Source organism: Rattus norvegicus, chromosome 2, assembly GCF_021556685.1.
Source record: "Rattus norvegicus strain SHRSP/BbbUtx chromosome 2, alternate assembly SHRSP_T2T, whole genome shotgun sequence".
NCBI lineage: Eukaryota > Metazoa > Chordata > Mammalia > Rodentia > Muridae > Rattus > Rattus norvegicus.
In genome coordinates, this window is record NC_141535.1 from 112,941,391 (window position 1) to 112,962,741 (window position 21,351).

General features: G+C 43.7%; 1 protein-coding gene across 8 annotated transcripts in view; it reads left to right on the forward strand.

Annotated features, from left to right (window-relative positions):
• The first annotated feature begins 2,420 nt into the window (after window positions 1-2,420).
• The window catches only part of Slc2a2 (solute carrier family 2 member 2), a 30,888-nt gene continuing 11,957 nt past the window's right edge, over window positions 2,421-21,351 (forward strand). Inside the window, exons 1-6 of one of the 8 annotated variants that reach the window (XM_087616369.1) lie at window positions 2,933-3,792; window positions 4,549-4,589; window positions 5,250-5,440; window positions 11,545-11,637; window positions 14,056-14,315; window positions 19,071-19,195. In XM_087616369.1, coding sequence (XP_087472495.1) covers window positions 5,426-5,440; window positions 11,545-11,637; window positions 14,056-14,315; window positions 19,071-19,195 — 493 coding nt within the window. In that variant the 5' untranslated portion in view covers window positions 2,933-3,792; window positions 4,549-4,589; window positions 5,250-5,425. 8 annotated transcript variants of the gene reach the window in all.

The following is a 21,351-nucleotide window of genomic DNA, read 5'->3' on the forward strand; positions in this document are numbered from 1 at the left end:
TATGGGGGTAAAGTAGTGGTAGTAGGGATTGGAGAAGAATCAGAGGGGAGGGTTGAGGGGCATGGATTTGATCAAAACACATTCTATTCATATATGAAATTCTCAAAACCCACAATACAAAACAAAAACAAAACAAAACAAAAAACAAAAACAACAACCAACAAAAACGAGACCTGAAATCACAGCCAGGATAGTGCCAGAGCAAGCCAGCAGAAGTCAGTGTATTTAACCCCAGTATAGCTGCAGCCAATACCAGAAACCACTGGGAAACTGGACTTCTACTTCCATCTACAGTGACAAAGCACCCCATCTCTTCCTCCTGGGTGAGCTGTCAGAGGAGGTACGGTAGAGAGTTAGGAACACACCATTCGCCCATCACTAAGATGGCTATCTCTGCAATGGTCCCTAAACACCATGCTGGGAGCTGGAAAGGCCATGTTTACTCAGCCTACCTTGGTATCAAAAAGGGCAGAACCATCGGTAATTGGGACTTCAGTCTCCACTTGGCAATAAAGAGCAAGTCCATTGTTGTAACTGTACACTTAAGCATCCCCAATTCAACAGACAGAGCAATGAGACCAAAGCCTCAATGACATCGTCAAGGAGACGAGCTCTAGGTAACAATTGGCATCAAAACGTAGAGCACGGTAAAAAAGCAGGATAGACAGACAGGAAATAGACAAGCTAAACGAGAAGGAAGAGTTTCTCTACCAAGTTAGGCATGGGGTGCACAGCAATACGTGCAGACTAAATGCCCATACCCACAAAATAATAATGGAAATTAAAATTAAAGCCAGAATGAGGTATCACTACATGTAAGTAACAACGACTGAATTTTTTAAGCCAATAATATCAAATTTTAGTGAAGCTTTATGAGAAAATGAGGGAAGATGTTCATTTCTGCTGGGAAACAGTCCTCTAATTTCTAAAAAAAAAAAAAAAGAATAAATAAAACCTAAATAAGCAAACAAATAATCATTCAGCAATAGCATTTTTTTCTAGAGAAAAGAGGATGTTTGTTTACATGAAACGTATTTTCAATGACATATATAACAGCTTTATTCCTAACTGCCAAATATTGGAAACATTTCAGATGTACATCAAAGACAAATGTGTCAATAGCAGCAGATCTAAACCATGGTCTACTATGCAACTATGAAACTATCGACACATAGGACTGGATAAATCTTGCGGGGATTCTGCTGAGTAGGAACAGGCCACACACATGATTCTGATTAATTTTATAGGAAGACTTGCCTAGATCTACCAGGGGTGAGCTGAGCACTGATAGCAAAAACCTGGTTGTGACTTCAGCCATGGTCTTAAAAGATGTTATCACTAGGGAAACCAAGGCAGACAGCACATAGGCTCTCTGCATTGTCTCTTAGAACTGCACCTAGATTGGCAAATGCCTCAAAATGCTTAATCTTAGGGGAAAATGGAGAAGAATGGGCCTGATACATTTTTGTGGGGACTGGGAGGGAGCTCTGGATGGCTACTCCAGATTAAAGGCCTAGCACCTCTAATTGCAAAGGGCATGTCTGTTACCCCAGGATAGCAAGCAGGAAAACAGTCCGGCATCTTCCATCCCCCTCTCTTAAAAACATTACCATTTTCTTTGTGCCCCAAAATGCACCTTGAGCTTGTTACTCCTCTTCTTCCCTACCATTAGCCAGGAGCGAGCATGAGTGGTCACTGCTCTCTTGACAATTTACTTCTCTTCTTTTTGGCTGATTCCCCCATCCCCCATCACAAAACAGCAGGGACTATATTTTGTTCTATTTTGGGGTCAGTACTGTTCTTTGAGACAGGGCTTCCTGTACCCTAAAGGTTCTGGAACTCCCTAAGTAGCTGTGAATGACTGGATTCCTAACTCTCCTGTTTCTATCACACACACACACACACACACACACACACACACACACACACACACACGCCGCCGTACTGGTGCACATTTCTGAGGTGCTGGGAATCAGATTCAACTGAGGCTTCATGCAAGTCAGGCAAGCATTCTATCAGCTGGGCTACATGCCTGCCACTAGAGGCAATCTTAAAACAAACAATAGATCACAGTAGTCTGCTGCCTGTTCTCTCTGGCGATTTCCCATGGCCCTTCATGTGAATTCTAGCCCACCCTGGTGGTCTCCGAGGTCCTGCATACCTATGGCTGCTGTCTGTCTCCCCAGTACTATGACAGACAAATTCGATGTAAACCACTGAACCCTGAGTAAGAAAGACAGCCTCAGAGTCAGACCTACCTCAAGTGGGCCCCTTAGGCCAAGGTGCACAGTGAGAGTTAGCTGCTTGGGTGGGGGACTGTGAAGACTGACAAGCAGGTTTCATAGTGTGAGTTAACAATCTTGATTTCCACATCACAAACGTGCAATTGGACTAGAGGACCAGAGAGGCCAGGCAGGGGGACCTGACCTTCAGGACGGAGTTCTTCCCGTGAAGAACTTGGTTTTCACTCCTGCCTCTGCTCTTATCTGACTCAACAGGAGAAGAACGCAGCAGGCTTCTCTGAGCTGTTTCCTCTCATTTATAGACAAAACAAAATTTAAAAACCCATTCCTGTAGCTTTGCTTAAAAAAAAGACAATGAAGGGGAGAAAGGGAGGCGAGGTTACCATTTCCGATTCTAGGTGTTTCCTCTCTTAATTAACGATGTAATCAGGATGTGACCTGAAAGGTTTTAAAGTATAAGGCCAGGTCTATGGAGGACACCTGCTGGGTCAGAACATTTGCTCTGCAAACACAAGGACCTGAACTCAATCTCTAGTACCCAGTACGGGTTGTGCCTGCATAGAACGGGCACAGGGGCACCGAGGCACCGAGACAGAGGAATCATAATCAGAGCTGGTTTTGCAGTGCAGCAGGAATCTCTGAGTGCTTTTGAGAACTCAGTAGGTAGACGTCATCCCAGGGCAAAGTACAAAGAGCCAGGTTTCCTTGCCAGACATTATCCCACAGAAACCCGCAGCTCCTCTGTGCGCCCTGAAGCCACTGTAGCAGTTTCGCATGAGGTCGGTCTGTGACCTGAATTCACCTGGTAAAATCAGCCTGTGCAATATCCTCCCTCCAGCCTCAGCCTGCAGGTATGTTTAGCCCACCCCAGAAGCTGTACAGTCTAAGGGAGTTGTGCCTGCAGTGGGGGAAGAGCAGCGCCCCTGGCCTCTGGCGACCTGCAGGAGAGAAGCACAGCAGTCTCGGACTCCCTGGCACAGCCATGATGAAGACAAACACCATGACTTCAAAGCAGATTTAAAAGGACAAAGGTAGAAAAACAACCCAAGGCAGCCGTCACTCCTAACCGTGGCATAAGTGTGTTTTCTGCAGAGCCAAGTCCGTGGGAAACACTGACAGGGCATCTCCACTCTGGGTCGTCAGTGGTGCTGCATAGGACTGGACGCGGGAACCCTTAGCGCATCTTGGGGTGCTGGAAAGCCGGTGCCAAAGCGGAACGCAGCAGCTCTCTCTCTCTAATAGCACCACACCAGTATTCTGTGATGAGTAAGCCAGTCAAGCCCTGAGAAGCACTGAGCAGACCTTGGGACTGAAAAGCATGCTATAAAGATTAATGTCACTGCTATTAGCACTCTCAGCGCCTGCCTTCTAAGACACTGCATGCTGCGTCCCCACTTCAGTCCTGGCAGGAGGTGACTGGGTCTCATTGGTGACAAGTTAGAGCATATGACCATGATGAGCTCCACTGAAGTTTGGGCTTTGAACTGAATTGTTTGCTTCTCTTCTTGTCAACTTACAGAAATGAGCTGCTGAAGAGGGAGCTCAATGGGTAAGCAAAAGGACCTGGGTTCAAGACCCCAACACGTAAAGTCTAGGCATGGCCTGGCAGTGCCTATCATCCCTGCACTGAAGTGGATCTGCTGACCTGTGAAAGTCATGCATGTAGCTTTCAGATTCTCTGAGGTCCTGCCTCAAATAGAGACAGGTACAGGGTAGTGGAGGAAGACTCTTAACACCAATCCCTGGCCTCCACACAGAGCAGTACATACACATGCATACAACACACATACACAGAGAGAGACAGAGACAGAGAGACAGAGAGACAGACAGATAGACAGAGAGATAGACAGATAGATGGACAGAGAGAGGCAGAGAGAGAGACAGAGAGATAGACAGATAGATGGACAGAGAGAGGCAGAGAGAGAGACAGAGAGGAAGAGACACAGAGAAAGAGAGAGAGAGAGAAAGAGACAGAGACAGACAGACACAGGGAAACAGACAGAGATAGACAGACAGAGAGACAGAGAGAGAGGAGAAGAGAAGAGAGACAGACAGAGAGAGAGAGAGAGAGAGGGAGGGAGAGAGGGAGAGAGGGGGGGGATATGGATGAGGAAAGGTGGGAAAGTCAGGTCAATTAATTCCAGTTTCCCTCTGGCCATCATGGTTCTGTCTTTTACCATCGCCTCTCACATTTCCTCTGCTGCGAACTGGCCCCGTAAGGACTCTGTGGGTGCCAGTAACCACAGCCGCCTGTCACAGTGAAGCTACACTAACTTTGGTATCTCCCTCATTATTTTTGGATCAGATGCCAGAGGGGATTCCTAGAAAGAAACAAGATGAAGACATGTGAGTAGAATTTATTGGAAACCCAAGGCTATAACAAACACACTCCCTCTCCCAATCAGGGTCTCTATGTATAGCCAAGGCTGTCCTGCAACTCCCATGCCATCCAATGAGCCTCCAACTCAGCCCTCCTGTCCCAGCCTCCCCAGTGTGAGCATTACAGATGTGTCACCCCATCCGGCTGCGTGTCTCATCCTGAAATACACTGAGTTAATAACAACAGAAAGCATGTGGCCACCATCTACCAAGAACTTTTTTTGTATGCCAAACATTTATCGTGCTATTTCGTTTAATCCCCTCAACAAAACAGAATGCCTGTGCTATTATCTCTATTTGGTCAAGTCAGAAACCAAACAATAGAAAACTAAGACACAGAAAAGTCACAGTGCAGACCCCTCCGGCCCTCATTCAGATAGAAAACCAATGCCTCCACAGTCTGTGGCTACAGAGCCCACAGCACTAGTTCTCTGCAGCGCAAACTGCTCTGCACCCTCCCCCCTCCCCACTTTGGCTTCCCCACAACACAGCATGGCTCGGCTTCTCTAAGATACCCCACAGGTTGCTCCTCTCACCTGTCCCCATCCCATTTCTGCCACATTCATCAGCCCTTAAAATGGTTCTGCCTCTGGCTTGTAACTTATGAGACCTCCTATTGTTCTCAAGCCACAGGTCAAGGTATATTGATTGAATTACCATCAATACGCAGCCTTGGTTAAGAAGGTCAGAATTCACCTCCGCTTGCTCCTCCTCCTACAATGTATAACCAGGCAGAGCTGAGGACAGCTACTCATCCACATTCGGAACAGGACCTGGATTGAGACAACAACTCCGCACACAACATGTCAGAAGACAAGGTACAGCAACCTTGGGTTCTTTTGACTTTGGTTTTGAGGCAGTTGGGAATCTGTTCAAGACAAGGGAGTCTGTTCAGTTTATATGCTAACACAGAGTGCAGTTACCACAGATTTGGGCTACCTCTTTGGCCAATTACTTATCCTTTTGGCTGCTAAGTAAATCGCACATTTCTTATTCAATAATCGGAGGTCTAAGGATACTTGCTGTTTTGAATAGCCTGCTACTGAATGTGCCTATCGCCCCCAAGAGCTGGGGCAAGTTAACAGGAATCCAATCATGAACATGGATCTGGATTGTTAAAAAATGCTCAGGAATGAATGAGAATTCTCGACTAGGAGACTGAGAACTGACTGTTGCAGATTACTTGGGACCATGGGGAAGAAGAAAAGATTAGATGAAGCACCATCTGGGGGATTATGACTTTGGGCTGACTCTTACCTAATATTACCATAGCCTGCAGTGTAGTCATGGGTGTGACAGCATTGCAATCAGACAGGGAGATGCCTATGTTCTTAAGCAGAGTCCCTGTTGAAGTCATAGAAATGAGGTGGCACGGATACTCTGTAGCTCGTTCAGCCAAATCAATCCACAGTAAGAAACCAATGCGGTGAGAGTTAGGTAATCATTGGGGAGCAAAGTGAAGGCTGTGGGGTTCTCATTTCTCTGTTACTTCAATGTCTCTGTAGATAGAATCCTTTGCAAATAAAACCTTCAAACAGGTGTGTCATTCTCTGTGCTTACCAGCTCTCCCCAACCCCTGCATACAATAATAGAAGTTGATAAATCTTTAGCCCTGTTAAGAGTGGGGCTCTCACACACTGACATCGTGAGGACTGAGCTGAGTGCCCCTTGGTGAAGGACACCACGTGTTGTGGAATCAGCCAGGCTCAAAGGTGGGTTCTAATGCTGTGTGCTGCTGAGAGTCAGACTAAATCAACTGACCTTTGTGTTGTCTACACTGTGCCAATGTAAAGACTCCTGGGCTATGATATGGGCAGTCCAGGCATTATGAAGCCATCTCTCTGGAGCTCAGAGTAAGAAAAAGACAACATGAGGAAGGCTTAGAGGGCAAATGTTTAAATGTCAGTTACGTATTTGTACAACACATATTTAAAGAATCTCTATGGAAATAGAGATTCTGTGAGCACTATAGCTCAGGATACAGCTACATCAGGAAAAACTGTAATGACTCACTAACGATTCTGAAATTGGTAACTACAGGGATGTTGTACAGATTCAGGAACTGTGGAAAGGCAGCAGTCATAGACCTGATGCCTAGATGATGTTGTCAGGAGGAAGGTACTATGCTTAACAGCGCCAGTCCAGAGCAGTTCAAGCTCTGGTAACTTCCCTGTGCTTCAGAGACTAAAGATCTTCCTCAAGAGCTAAAGATCTACCTAGAAGAACACAGAAGGTGTGGGGACCAACATAAAGAATAGCACGTTTCAGCTTTGTGGACCCACTGGAGTTTAAAGGCACAGGCAGGGGTTGGGCTCAGGAAAGTTAGGGGTGTCAGTGTGGACAAGCCCGCAAGGCACAGAAAATTCAGATGAGGGGCAGACTCTAAGTTCTCCATTTCTTCTGTTGGAAAATGGAGGTGCCAGATAAGCTTGTCACTTCTTAAATTCCTTTCCAACTGAAAACCCTATGGAATGCGAACTAGCTGGCCTTTTTCAAAGTTAGATGCGAACTCACCTTTGGCCTGGTTTTCGGAAGCACGTGGAGGCAAATCATATGTTTTCCTGGTCAGTCAGTCATCACTGGAGAGTCTGTTCTTTGATTAAGCAGTGGGAATTTAAATGTTCCTTACGAGGATGTCTGCCCCACTGGTTAACCATCCTGAGCATGGCTTCCTCAGCTACAGAGTGCACATCCTCTCTCAGACTTTGCACGTGGTTCTGTATCTTATTGATGTTGTGTGGAAAGTTGATAGATGGTTATTGATAAGCCCAGGTCATGACATGACAGTCATATGACTAAAAAGCCTTCGCTGTGTGCTCTCTACTTAAAGAACAGCATGCAAGGTGCCTCCAGACAACAGACATAGTATGTCAGTCCTCTGTCACCCGTGGTCACTGCTCTTTCATAGCTAAAGGAGCTGAGGCACAGGGATACTGGAGGCCATCTAGGATCCCTTTCCCACTCTTCTGACTTTCTCAACTACTTGTCCATGCCAACAGATGCCACATGACATCTAAGCCACAAAATAAATGCCACATTTTCTCTCATGCTAAGACTCAGCTACTTTTTTATTCAATTTAACATTTTTATTCTTTGTGTGTGTATGTAGTGTATGTATGTGGGTTTGCATGTGAGTGTGTCTGTGTATACATGCGATGTGTGTGTGGTACGTATGATGTGTGGTATGTGTCATGGTATGTGTGTCTGTGTATATTATATGTATAATGTGTGTGTTGTGTGTGTAGTATGTGTCTGTGTGTGTGGTGTGTGTGTATGTAGTGTGTGTGTATGTGGTGAATGTATAATTTGTGGGATGTATGTGTATGTGATGTGTGGTGTGTGGTGTGTGTCTGTGTGTGGTGTATATCCTGTGTATAATGTGTATATGTGGTATATGTATAATGTATGTGATGTATGTGTATCTGTAGGTGAGTATGTGGTGTGTGTCTGTGTGTGGTGTGTTATGTGTGTGGTGTGGAATATGTGGTGTTTGTGTGTGTATGTGTTTGTGTGTGTGTGTTTGTGTGTGTGTTTGTGTGTGTGTGTGTGAGTGTGTGTGTGTGTGTGTGTGTGTGTGTGTGGTGTATGTGCTTCTGTCACAGTGCACACGTGCACAGAAGACTACTTCTAGTAGTCAGTTCTCACTTTCCACCATGTTGGTCCCAGGAATTGAACACAAGTTGTCATCAAGTTTGGAGTCACCTGCCTTTAGCTGCTGAGCCATCTCACTGAGCATCTCCCATGTTTCTTCCTATTCTATCCTTCCATGTCTATCTGCATTATATTTTAAATAGGAAATAGGAACTAGTTTCTCTAACCAAAATGTATTAAGCCCCAAGTAAAATTTGACTATTAAAAATATGTTTAGCTTAGTTATTTCATGGCCTGTGAAGAAATTTAGGAAAAAGAAGATTTTTTTCCACTTGCCTTCTGTACAAGTTCTATCCATTTCCCCATTCCCCCTTATTCAAACAATGACTAACAGCAGGGTCTTTGAGAGAATAGGTAAACCCTTTAGGAATCCAAGGCCTCAACTGAATGAGGTCCCCTCTGGATTCTCAATATTTTTCTTAGTTTTAGCAAGCTCTTTGCCATTAGACTGGGTAATGGGGGTAGTTGGGACTTTTTGTGCTTAGTGGTTTTCATAAAATTTTCCTGTCATGACCAAACCTTTTTAGACTAAGTAGACAGCCACACCACCCAGATGACTCTGCAGGTATAGGATCTCTAAGGACCTTGAGATGGAGCAGCATGCTCTAGGCTCATCCAGAGGTGTTAAATCTAATATCATGCATTCCTGAAAGTGATGAACTTGTCAGGACCTGAGGGGTACAATGTGTCAAGGACACAGCAGCCATTGTTGGCTGTGACGGTGGAGGAAGACCATTCTTAGCCAAGGAGTACACTGGTCTCTGCAACCAAGAGGCCTCACTTACAGCCAGTCAACTAAGAGTCCTTACACCTCAGCATCCTACCACCACTAGGAAGTGAATTCTATGACCAACTAAAATTTTTCTTCTTCAGTTTCCAGAAAGGAACATAGTCAGCTAACATACTGATTTTAGTCTACAGGAACTCAGACCAGACCTTTAACCTGAAGACCTGTAAGATAAATTGGGTTGCATTGGGTTGCTAGGAATTTTTGTAGCGTCAGTGGAAAATTAATGCCAGGAATAAATGAGATAATCCCTATGAAGGAGCGAGTAGGCATGCGGGAAGCATCCTCAGCATTGGGCTCTGAGGCTGTGTTTGTGCTGCGCCTCCCATCAGTGTCCACACTTCGGTGATGGAGAGTGTGTTAGAGCCCGCCCAGTGCATCTGGTCCCTTGCTGCTGCTGATAATTACTTTCTGTAAACAAAAAGAAACCCTGATCCTTGAAAACAGCTTGAAGGAAAGATGACTCAAGATGACAAACCACTCACCCAGGAAATAGTCCCATTTTAGCTTTTATTTTAGATGTCTCACTACAGTTTAGAAAGGCATTGAAAACCTTGCATAATCCTATACACTATGTGCCATATAGTATGTGTGTGCGTGAATATCTTAAATATTACTTTCTTGTACATAAGATATTGTTATGTGTAAATGTGTATCTTTTATTTGTAATAAATACATAACATGTGACATGTGTGCATGTATGTATCTTTAGAGTGTGAAAAAAGAGAAGGAGAGGGAAGGAGAAAGAGGAAAAGAGGGAGGGTCGGAGGGAGCAGTGGGGGCGGGGTGGGAGAGAGAGAAAATGAACACCTGTTCTATAGTCCTTTCAAGGAACAAAGTTGCTGACTGGGCCAGGCTGCAAAAACAAAAAACAAAAAAACAAAAAAACAAAACAACAACAACAACACTTAAAGCTAGAAAAAAAGAAGGGAGCTGTGTAACCTGCAGATTCCACATGCCCAAGTGAGATTCTGAGCTAACAGAAGGACTTGCAGTGGGGATGGAAGGGTTCTAAGAGCTATTCATGTGCTAAGTCCCCAGAGCAGAGGAGGTTTTGATTCAGAGTCAGTGGGGGGAAGAACTTCTAGGTTCCCAAAGAATGAATGTCCGTGATACTTCATTGATGATAACATTGAGCTGTTGGTTTATTAGAAAATCTGGGCCTGGGATAATTATTTATTCTTTATGCCCAAGTACAGAGATTTAAAAATCTCACAACTCAGGCAAAAACTAAAGAGCCTATAAGGAAAATAGGCAGAGTCACTTAGGGGGAAAAAAAACAAAAACAAAAAGAGAGGCAGAGGCAGAGGCAGAGGCAGAGGCAGAGAAGAATCTCTGTATGTCTGAAGCCAGCCTGGGTCTATATTGTGTATTCCAGGCTATCCATTAAAAATAATAATAAAAATAAAAAAATAAAACCTACAACCGAGGCCAGTACATTTGTTCACATTATTTTTCTGAGCTGCTCTCTAGTGTGTTATATGCAATGTGTATCATGATGTTACGACTGGGTCTATTTAACCACCCCTATTGAATGGTGTTTGGGTTCTTTCTATAGCCGGCTGTTCTAAGTACCTGATATGTGAATCTGTATACATGACTAGATGAGTAATTACTTGTGAGTCGAATGCTCAGGCCCATGAAGGGCTGAATCCTGAAAGGTATCCATGCCTGGATGCGGGACAGATAATGGTGGTGACCCTTAGGCCCTTGGCGGGCACCTCTGTAGTGTGGAAATGTCTGTAAAGCTCTGATCTCGTGCTGATACAACAGCACGATTGTGTCTACACTGACGTTTCTTCTTCCCTGTAGCAGCAATTCTATTTCTCAGCTCTGAGTTTAAATATTGAAAAAAAATATTGATGTGGGACTGGGGATTAAACTGGATTGCTGAAGTATTCGCCTAATAGGAAGAAGGCTGTGAGTTTGTCTCCTAGTAGCCCATAAACTGGGTATGGTGGTACATGCCTATAATTCTAACATATGGGGGTGAAGGTGGGGAGAGAAGTTCAAGGCCATCCTTAACTACAAACTGGGGGGAAGAGGGGATTCAAACCTGCCTGGTTGATAGCTTCCTTCTAACTCTCCTCCCTACCTCTCTATACCCCCCTTTTCCCATCCCCAATGTGGGGTGTGTGTGTGTGTGTACATGCACATATGTATAAGAAACAAAAAAGAAAGTTAAGTTAGTACCCTGGAAAAGCTGTTCTGCTGGGGTGGGCAGTGTTGTTGATATTGTTGCTGCTTGTTTTTTGGGTTGGTTGTTTTCTTTCCTTTTTAGCAATATAAGGAAAATGGTGAACAGCTTTCCCATTCTCCTTATGAACTGCCTTCTGAGCAAGGGGCTACTGTGAATGGCTGTGGGAGGGAAAGAAGGAGAGAGAGCCTGCAGGGAGCTGGCAGGGAGTCCCTGCAGTCTGCAGTGGAGGACCAGAGGTCAGAGTGGCAGAGACCAAGTTTACAGCTTTCTGTTTTATCCCTCAGATCACCGGAACCTTGGCTTTCACTGTCTTCACTGCTGTGCTGGGTTCCTTCCAGTTCGGATATGACATCGGTGTGATCAATGCACCTCAAGAGGCAAGTGAGACACACAGAGTTCTTTTGGGGCCAAGCCCTCTCTCAGTTCCTACTGCCTGCTGTATCATACGTTCCTCAGTGAGATAATCTGTCCACGTGGGAGACATGGGGCGATCCTGGTACAATGTGCGTTTGTCCACAGCTGATAATTTGGCCTTGACTCCTGGGTTAACAACCCTCTGAGTCAAAAAAAGGGCAGAGCGTAAGTTTTGATCTCTGACACTGCTGTGCTCTGAGCTCAGAGAAAATTTTAACTCAATACCTCGTGCTCAGGAAGTCTAAAGGCAGGAATTCCTTGCAGCATTCGGTCACGGCTGTCCCCCTAGCATGGATGAAAAAATGCCAGGGATCAAGGGTAAACAACAGAAAGACAATGCAGTCAAGGCAGTCATAAGCACCTACTTACACACTTCAGGGTTTCCACAACCATATCAGCCCAGGCAAGCACTTTGTAAGGAAACATCAGATCCTGCCATTTCTGTGTGTATTCTGTGTATCTAGTTTCTGTTATGTAGCAGATTGAGAGACAGAGAGAGAGAGAGAGAAACAGAAAGAGACAGACAGACAGACAGACAGATAGACAGACAGACAGACACACAGAGAGAGAGAGATCTCACACTCCCTAGCTGCCACAGCTGTTAGGGAATCAGGACCCTGTCCTTGTGCTCCAACTCAAACTGGGAGCAAGCACATCTGGGAGAAGTACAGTAAGGAAAGAGAACTGAAGGTGTGTTGGGAAACAGGCACACTCATCACGCGTTATCATTTTATCAGACTTTCTTACAGTTCTAAGGAAAATGTCAGATGTCATGAGGTGTGAATACCTGGAATGCATGCTGACCACAGTCCATTAGCTGACAGGGACTGCTCCTCAAGCTCCTTGGCTGAAAGACAGTGTTCTCATTAAGTGTGTATCATCCTAAGTGTGTCAAACCTCCTGTTCTGATGAGGAGGGAATAATGCAGGGGGTCAGGAGACCATGATCAGGGTCCAGGAGACCAGGGTCAGGCATCTTTCTATGGATAATGAAAGAATGTGCAAATTTGGCAAGCATCCTAAAATCTGGATCAACCTAGACACCCTTCCTTTCTCTAAGTCCCACCCTACTCAAAACCACCTTTTCTAGTCTTATCAGGAAGATTAGGCTGAGATTGCCCCTTCTTCCACTCAAGCCCCTGAGTCAGAACTGAAAATAAGGACTTCTGATGGCATTTTCTCCTGGTTGAATAACATCTAAAGGCATTTTTAAATCGTAATTTTTCATGAGCATAAAAATTACACTTGCCCATTGAGAAAACAGAAGACAAAAATCACCTGAAATTATTTCTGCATCATGTATTAAACCATGCTAAGAATGGTTTGCCTAATTCCTTTCAGTCTTTTCTCTATGCATACTATCTCTATAGGGCAGCCATCAGTTCCACAGATGTCTTGGTCAGACCTTCATAACACGTCTCCCTTTCTTAGCTTGTTTTACCAGATAGGACTGTATTCTTAATGGGAATGGGGAACAACTGAGGTCCAGTCTTGCTGGAGGAGCTACTCAGTTTACTGGGGCTAAACAGGGACCAGGTCACTGCTAGGAATGGGAGGAGGAGGGGTGTGTTGATAGAGTCTGTTTTTATGCTTCTTCATGGCTACAGAAGCACCATATAAAATGTGGCTAGAAATTTAACTTTGAGGACCGTTCCTTCTGGGACATACTGACCTCTCTGAGGATCCCTAGAAGTCTTTATACCTTCTCGGTTCTATCTAAGGTGTTTCTATCTTGAAAACTCATCAACTCCAGAGTTGACCACTTGGATCTATTTGCACTAACTGCTAGGAAGTCTATGACTCACTTTATAGTTCACATCTACCAAGTAATAGAATATTACCTAATCCTAACTTTAGTTTTTACTTAGCTGTGTTCTTTTCTATTTTATTTTACCATTAAACCTTTTCTGCAAAATTAATACTGGTATACCAACTCTACCTGAAGAATGTCTTCAGAGTAAATAACTGCCAACATTTAAATCTTAAAAAGCTTTTCATAAAAGCCAACATCTCTGGCAGGTATTATAAAACCCAAGTCTGCTTGCTAATGCCACTTTCCTTTGCAGTTTTCCTGCTTGGTTGGAGCAGAGAATACTGTGCCACAAGGCAAGAGCCTGCTCCCATCTTCCTGCTGGTTGACAATGTGTTTCGGTGCTGTTCCTAGGTACCCCACGCCGCTTTCAGGCGTTTCTTCCCACCTCGCTCCCCTTGGCTGAGTTTGTCATCTGTTTTATAGGACACGACGGAGTAGAAATCAGTCTACCCACATCTGTATTAGGCAACTCACACAATTAGGACACCCTGTTTAAACACCTCACAGACATTTAAGGGCAGATCAAATGCTGTATGGGGAATTCTGAAGTCATGGTTTTACTTCCTCAGGTAATAATATCCCATTATCGACATGTTTTGGGTGTTCCTCTGGATGACCGAAGAGCTACCATTAACTATGACATCAATGGCACAGACACCCCACTCATAGTCACGCCAGCACATACGACACCAGACGCCTGGGAAGAAGAAGAGACTGAAAGATCTGCTCACATAGTCACTATGCTCTGGTCTCTGTCTGTGTCCAGCTTTGCAGTAGGCGGAATGGTCGCCTCGTTCTTTGGTGGGTGGCTTGGGGACAAACTCGGAAGGTAAGTTCTATAAAGTAAATATGAACACAGCTTTGATATCTTGTCACTGCTGGAAATTTTATAAACAGATTTTATAAACCTTCCCATTTGTGGCATAGTATTAGCATTTTTTTCAATTTATAATCCTCTGAACTAGGTCACTATTGGGCCAAATTAATAAAACTGTTGTTATAAACCCCTGGTAACCCTAGTTGCTATAAAAGTGTTTGAAGAAACATGAGTTCTGTGTGTATTTCCAGAGAGTTTGATCCTCTAGCTGTGTGAATGTTAAAACCCATGAGGAAGGCTCTACCAAGTTCCATCAGTTCTCAAACATGATTTTCATTTTTAAATTAAAATTGACACTTGTATTGGTTAAGCCCTCCGGCCACTGTAACATCCTGACAATTCACTGCACACAAGGCACATGGCTTTCACTTTCCGAGATTATCCTGCTGCTATCCCAAAGCCCCACCCAGAGAAGAAGCTAATGAACCACTTCCCAACTCCAGTCCCTATGCCACATTTTGGATTTAAACCACCAGTGTCATTGATGGAAGGCTTGGCTCGGTGGCTAGGAGGCAATACTGTACTTGTAGTGGACCTGAATTTGGTTTCCAGCATCCTCTGCCTGTAACTCCAGCTATAGGTGACCCAGCTCCCATTCATGGCCTCCAAGAGAACCTACACTCACACTTGCACATACCTGCACCAGACACACAAACACACATACTCAAACTTTAAAACAAGACAAGCAAGCATCAGTGGAGTCAGCTGTGTCATACACTTGCCAGTGGGTGTGGCAAAGTCATTAGGGGTTCTGATAGAATAGTGTGTTTTTATTTTCATGTTGATTTCCTGTTAATTAATTTCAACTTTTGTTTGTTAATTACTTTTGATTGTCATAATAGAATTAGCACATGCAAAACATGGGAAGTGCAAAAAATTTTCCAAAGAGGAAAAAAGCAATTTGGTAATTAGCATAATAATGCTGCATTTTAACTTGTTTTATTTTTCCATTTCCTACTATAAATTGTAGTCTTGGACTCATTAATTACAATTCCGATACTTCTATGAAGTTATATAAAATTCAAAAACTGGTTAAAAACCCTGACTATTCACAAAGGAAATGCCTTTTCAAATCTATAACAAAGCTTGTGGTGTTATTATAATATCCTTAGTTATGAAAACTCCTAGTTTTATATGTGAACTTACAGAGGTTTGCCTGCCTCTGCCTCCTTACTACTGGCATTAAAAGAAGTGTGCTGGTTGGGGATTTAGCTCAGTGGTAGAGCGCTTGCCTAGCAACCGCAAGGCCCTGGGTTCGGTCCCCAGCTCCGGAAAAAAAAAAAAAAAAAGAAGTGTGCTACCACACCTGATCACTACGTGGTTTAAAATGTTCAGAGTAATGGCTTTAAATGACATTTCCACACATGTACATGGTGTATTTCATCATGTTCATACCACAACCCTCTAGTCTCCCTGCCCCACCTCCCACTCCTTTACTCTGACTCCCCTCCTCTTAATGAACTAATTTCTCTCTCTTTTCTTTGTTCCTTTCTTTTTTTCTTAGTGAACCAATGAGCTTAATTAAGGTACCTTACACGAGCATGGGGGAGGAGTCTTTTTCAGGAGCATGGCAACCTAACATGAGAAGAAAATCTCCTTCTTCCAGCAGCCATTTGCTGCCTATCGATCCTTTGGGAGGTCATCCCAGCTACTGGCATCTACATGATGCTAGAAACTTCTGCTACACATGGGTGCACTTCCACCAATAGCCTCACACAGACTGTTTGTGGTGCCAAACCTCAACTTCTCTGTATTACTCTTCCAATCCTGAGCCTTCAATGGCCACTATGGTTACACCTTCACCAATGGCCTCTCCTGGTCTCTCATGGTGCCAAGCCTCAGCTGCTTTTTTTTCCTTTTGGATATTTTTTTATTTACATTTCAAATGTTATCCCCTTTCCCAGTTTCCTGTCCATAAGCCCCCTATCCCATCCCCCTTCCCCTTCTTCTATAAAGGTGTTCCTCCGCCTCAACCACCTCCCTCTTCCAGCCTCCTCTCCCTGACATTCCCCTACACTGGGGAATCAAGCCTTAGCAGACCAAAGGGCTTCTCCTTGCACTGGTGCCCAACAAGGCCATCCTCTGCTACATAGGCATTTGGAGCCCTGGGTCTGTCCACGTGTACTCTTTGGATGGTGGTTTAGTCCCTGGGAGCTCTGGTTGGTTGGTATCATTCTTATGGGGTTTGCCAACCCCTTTGGCTCCTTCAGTCCTTTTTCTAACTCCTCCAATGGGGACCCTGTTCTCGGTTCAATGGTTGGCTGTGAGTATCCACCTCTAAGACCCTTTCATGCCTTCAAATCCCCTACTACCTGAGTGACTCTTACACTACCAAGCTCAGCTGCAGAATGAGGTACAACCTTGAATGCCTCTGGAACATAGCTTCTATGACCTCTCAGGAAACACTTCCCTGAAGATTTCATCTCAGTGATGCTGGTCCCCTTAATCACTACTAATCTCCCAGCTCTGACTGACCAGCATTGAGTATCCCAGCAAAGCAAAGGTTTCGCTTTAGTAGTTCTGGTCTCTTGTTAATCACAGCTGATTCTTCATCCCCATTAACCAGAACCACAGAATAACCAATGGCCCCAATAGAGTCTTTAAACTTTCCTCTAAAACTTCACAAACCAGGCCTCCATCTTCTGCACTGCCCTCATCATTTTTTTTTCTTTTTTTTTTCGGAGCTGAGGACCGAACCCAGGGCTTTGTGGTTGCTAGGCAAGCACTCTACCACTGAGCTAAATCCCCAATCCCTGCCCTCATCATTTTTATCTTTCTAGCTCCTACAGAGCAGCTCAGTGTACTCTCAACACTCAATGACTTTTCTATCCCAAAATTCCAAAGCCATTCCACAATCCTTCTTAAAACTCATTTGGATCTGTCACAGTCATACCACACTCGAGGTACCAACTTCTGTCTTGGTTAGGGTTACTATTGCTGTGATGAGACACCATGACCAAAGAACCTTGGGGAGGAAAGGGTTTATTCAGCTTACACTTCCACACCACTGTTCATAATCAAAGGAAGTCAGGACAGGCACTCAAACAGAGCAAGAACCTGGAGCTGTTTCAGCGGTCATGGAGGAATGCTGTTACTGGCTTGTTCTTGTCGAACCTGCTCTCTTACAGAATCCAGAAACAGCAGCCCAAGGATGGTACCTCCCACAATAGGGGTTCTACCCTCTCATATTAATCGTCAATTAAGAAAATGCCCTACTGGCTAACCTACAGCCCCATCTTATGGGGGCATTTTCTGAGTTGAAGCTCCTGCCTCTCATATGAATTTAGCATGTGTCAAATTGATGTTAGAACTATCCAGCACACCATCTCAGAAGGGCCTCACTCCATTCCCCACTTCTATGATGGCTTCTCCTTCTCTTCTGCACTTGCAATTTCATAGTTTACCTGAATATCCCAAGATACTCTTCCTGTCCAAGACTGTTATTGTAATCACCTCTGCAAGACCTCTTCTGCTGGATATGGTGACATTTACAGAGCTTGGGGGCTAGGACTTGGGCTCCTTAAGGACACTATTCAGCCTACCATGTGGCTATTAGGCAATTGCTACAGTGTAGACACCTAGCTTTTGTTCCTAAGGAAAAGGTATGTTTGGACTTGAAGATGCTTGCTTATAAAAAGTTCCCTTGTCATCAGAGTATGAGACACTGATAGAATGACAAGGAGGACTCAGCAAGGAGTTTACACGTCACGTTTCACTGTGGCACCAAAACCGCCAAGCCTGTCTGCTCAGATTCTTGTATTGGCTTTGTTACTTTTGACTTAACTTTCAAGAAAGCTCATGTGTGATTTTCGTATGATCACTTTTGTTAGTGATGTTTTTATTGCTACTGTCAGCTTTAAATGTACTTTACAGCAGAAGCATGGGGTGGCCCATGTCTACACCTGAAACAGTGAGGAGGCCAAGACTTAAGAATTGCCACAGGCTGTGCCACAGAATGAATTCTGCACTAGCCTAGACTCTGGAATGCTAGCTTGTCTCAAAAATAATGTAATTCTTCACATTTGGCTAATATTGATCATAAATTTTACAAAGAAATATCTTGGTTTTGGGTGAAAATGAGGATAGTTATAATTGTGTCAAGCTTTAGAAGGACATTTTAATTTATCCAAACAATTCTCACCACAGGAAATCTGAGTTCAAAGCAGCAACTACAAACCTTTACTGTCAACAAAATGATAAAGAGGCAAATGATGGGAAGCAACTGTAGAAATCAGTTCTGCCACCAAAAACACTGCTCCTTAAAACAAACGAGTTGTAAAAAAAATCAAATAAGGATTAAGTATCAGAAGTGTCATCGTAAACTTAGGCCTGTAATCTCAGCATTCTGGAAGATTCCTGAGGCAGGAGGAACTCTGAGAGCTCCAGGATAACCTGGACTACAGAGTAAGGTCCAGTTGGCCCAGGCTAGAGAGTGAGTCCCTCACCTCCAAAACACAAAAACAAAGAGCAAAGCAAAGGAATCCTCTCATGAAAATAAGAGATAGGTGGATGAAGTCTCCCATCATGAACAGTACTCACAGCTCCACACATCAGATCATAGACAAGGAAGTAGCAGACATCCTTCAATGAAGAGCTTTTCAGTAAAAATAAAAATAATTATTCATAGGTAAAAGTCTCAACATGGTCTGAAAACAAGTAATTTCTTCGCATTTTGGTGTTGAATTTATTTATTTTTTAAAATTTCAGGATCAAAGCCATGTTGGCTGCAAACAGCCTCTCGTTGACTGGAGCCCTCTTGATGGGGTGTTCCAAATTTGGACCGGCACATGCTCTCATCATTGCTGGAAGAAGCGTATCAGGACTGTACTGTGGTGAGTGACAGACAGACAGACACACACACAGAGAGAGAGAGAGAGAGAGAGAGAGAGAGAGAGAGAGAGAGCATTGTATAAATGTTAGTCTAGGCAGAGATCTATGAAGCTGAACACATCATCACAGAAGGAAAACAATAGGACACAATAAAAGTCAGTGGTGACACTGTCTGTGGCACAGTACAAGCAAGTTGTGATATCATCTGTGTTTGCCCACCCCAGGAATACCACTAGTATTTGTTTGGTCTCAGACGAATTATGTAACTGATTCTCTTTCCTTATCTGTGAAATGAAGATGACAATAACATCAGCCTTTAGTGGAATGGGGAGAGTATATGTAAACTGTCGAGCATAGCATCTGGTGGATATAAACCAGATAAACACTAGCTGTTACTACTGCCCCTGCGTTGCAACCAACAATTGGTTCTCTTCAGATCCTGCCTTGCACTGATGGCCTATGCTATGGTGTCTCTGTCTTTCATTGATATGGTAAGGCCTGACCTCTTAGACCATACTACCTAACCCTGTTTCATTCCAGACATGGCTGTCTAGAGCAGTAAAACTGTGGTGTCCATAGGAAGAGGGAATTGGACAGAAACAGATAATGGACTCCGCCCTCCATTGAACTTCATAGCTAAAAGAAGTACTAGTTTTTGGAGACAAAGTTTCCAACCTTCAGAGGCAGGAATCTGAATAGAGATAGGAAAATTCAACAAAGCAAGAGGGATGTCCTAGCAAGTCAAAGCCCTGGCCACTAAGACTGCCAACCTGAGGTCAATTGCTGAGTCCCACAGGGAAAGAGATAACAGACTCCTCTGACTTTCACCCAGACAGATGGACACACACACACACACACACACACACACACACACACACACACACACAGAGAGAGAGAGAGAAAGAGAGAGAGAGAGAGAGAGAGAGAGAAAGAGAGAGAGAGAGAAAGAGAGAGAGAGAGAGTCTAAACAAACAAATAAATCAATCAATGTAATAAAAAAAGATATAGAAAGCATAATGGCTCAGGACTTTTCAAAATCTTTGAGTTTAAGTCCTTTTTTCAAATAAAATCTGTGGATGGCTTTTGGTAAGACTGCCATCCTTACTATGTTAATCCTATGAGTATGGGGGATCTTTCCACCTTCTGAGATCTTCTTCTACTTTTTTCTTCAAAGGCTTGAAGTATTTGTCATAGAGGTCCTTATGCTTGCTTGGTTGAAGTTACCCTCAGATAGTTTATATTACTTGAGTCTACTGTGAAGATTACTGTTTCCCTGACTTCTCTCTCAGCCTCTTTGTCATTTGCATATAGGAGGGCTACTGATTTTTTTAAGTATCTAGCCACTTCACTGAAGGTGTTTATCAGCTGTAGGAGTTCCCAGGTAGAAAATTTGGGGTCATTTGTGTATACTATTATATTATCTGCAATAGTAATACTTTGACTTCTTTCTAATTTGTATCCCCTTGTCTTTTTTGGGTGTCTTTATTGCTCTAGCTTAGGCTTCAAGTACTATATTTGAATAGCTGTGGAGAGAATAGTTAGTATTGTCTTGTTCCTGGCTTTAGTGGAATTGCTTTGAGTTTCTCTCCGTTTAATTTGATGTTAGTTAGAGGCTTGCTGTAAATTGCCTTCTTTAGACTTCTATATGTGTCTGTTCTTCCTGATCTCTCCAAGACTTTTATCATTAAGGGGTGTTGGATTTTGTCAAAGGCTGTCTCAGCATCTAATGAGGTGATGATGTGAGTTTTTTCTTTCAGTTTTTTTTTTTATGGTGGATTAAATTGACAGAGATTTGTACATTAACCCATCCCTGCATCTCTGGGATGAGGCCTACTCAATCATGGTGAACTTTTTTGATGAGTTCTTAGATTTTGTGAGCATTTGAAGCCTAAGATTTTTTTTTTATTTTATTAACTTGAGTAATTCTTATTTACATTTCAAATGTTATTCCCTTTCCCGGTTTCCCGGCCAACATCCCCCTAACCCTCCCCTTTATGGGTGTTCCCCTCCCCATCCTCCCCCCATTACCGCCCTCCCCACAACAATCATGTTCACTGGGGGTTCAGTCTTAGCAGGACCCAGGGCTTCCCCTTCCACTGGTGCTCTTACTAGGATATTCATTGCTACCTATGAGGTCAGAGTCCAGGGTCAGTCCATG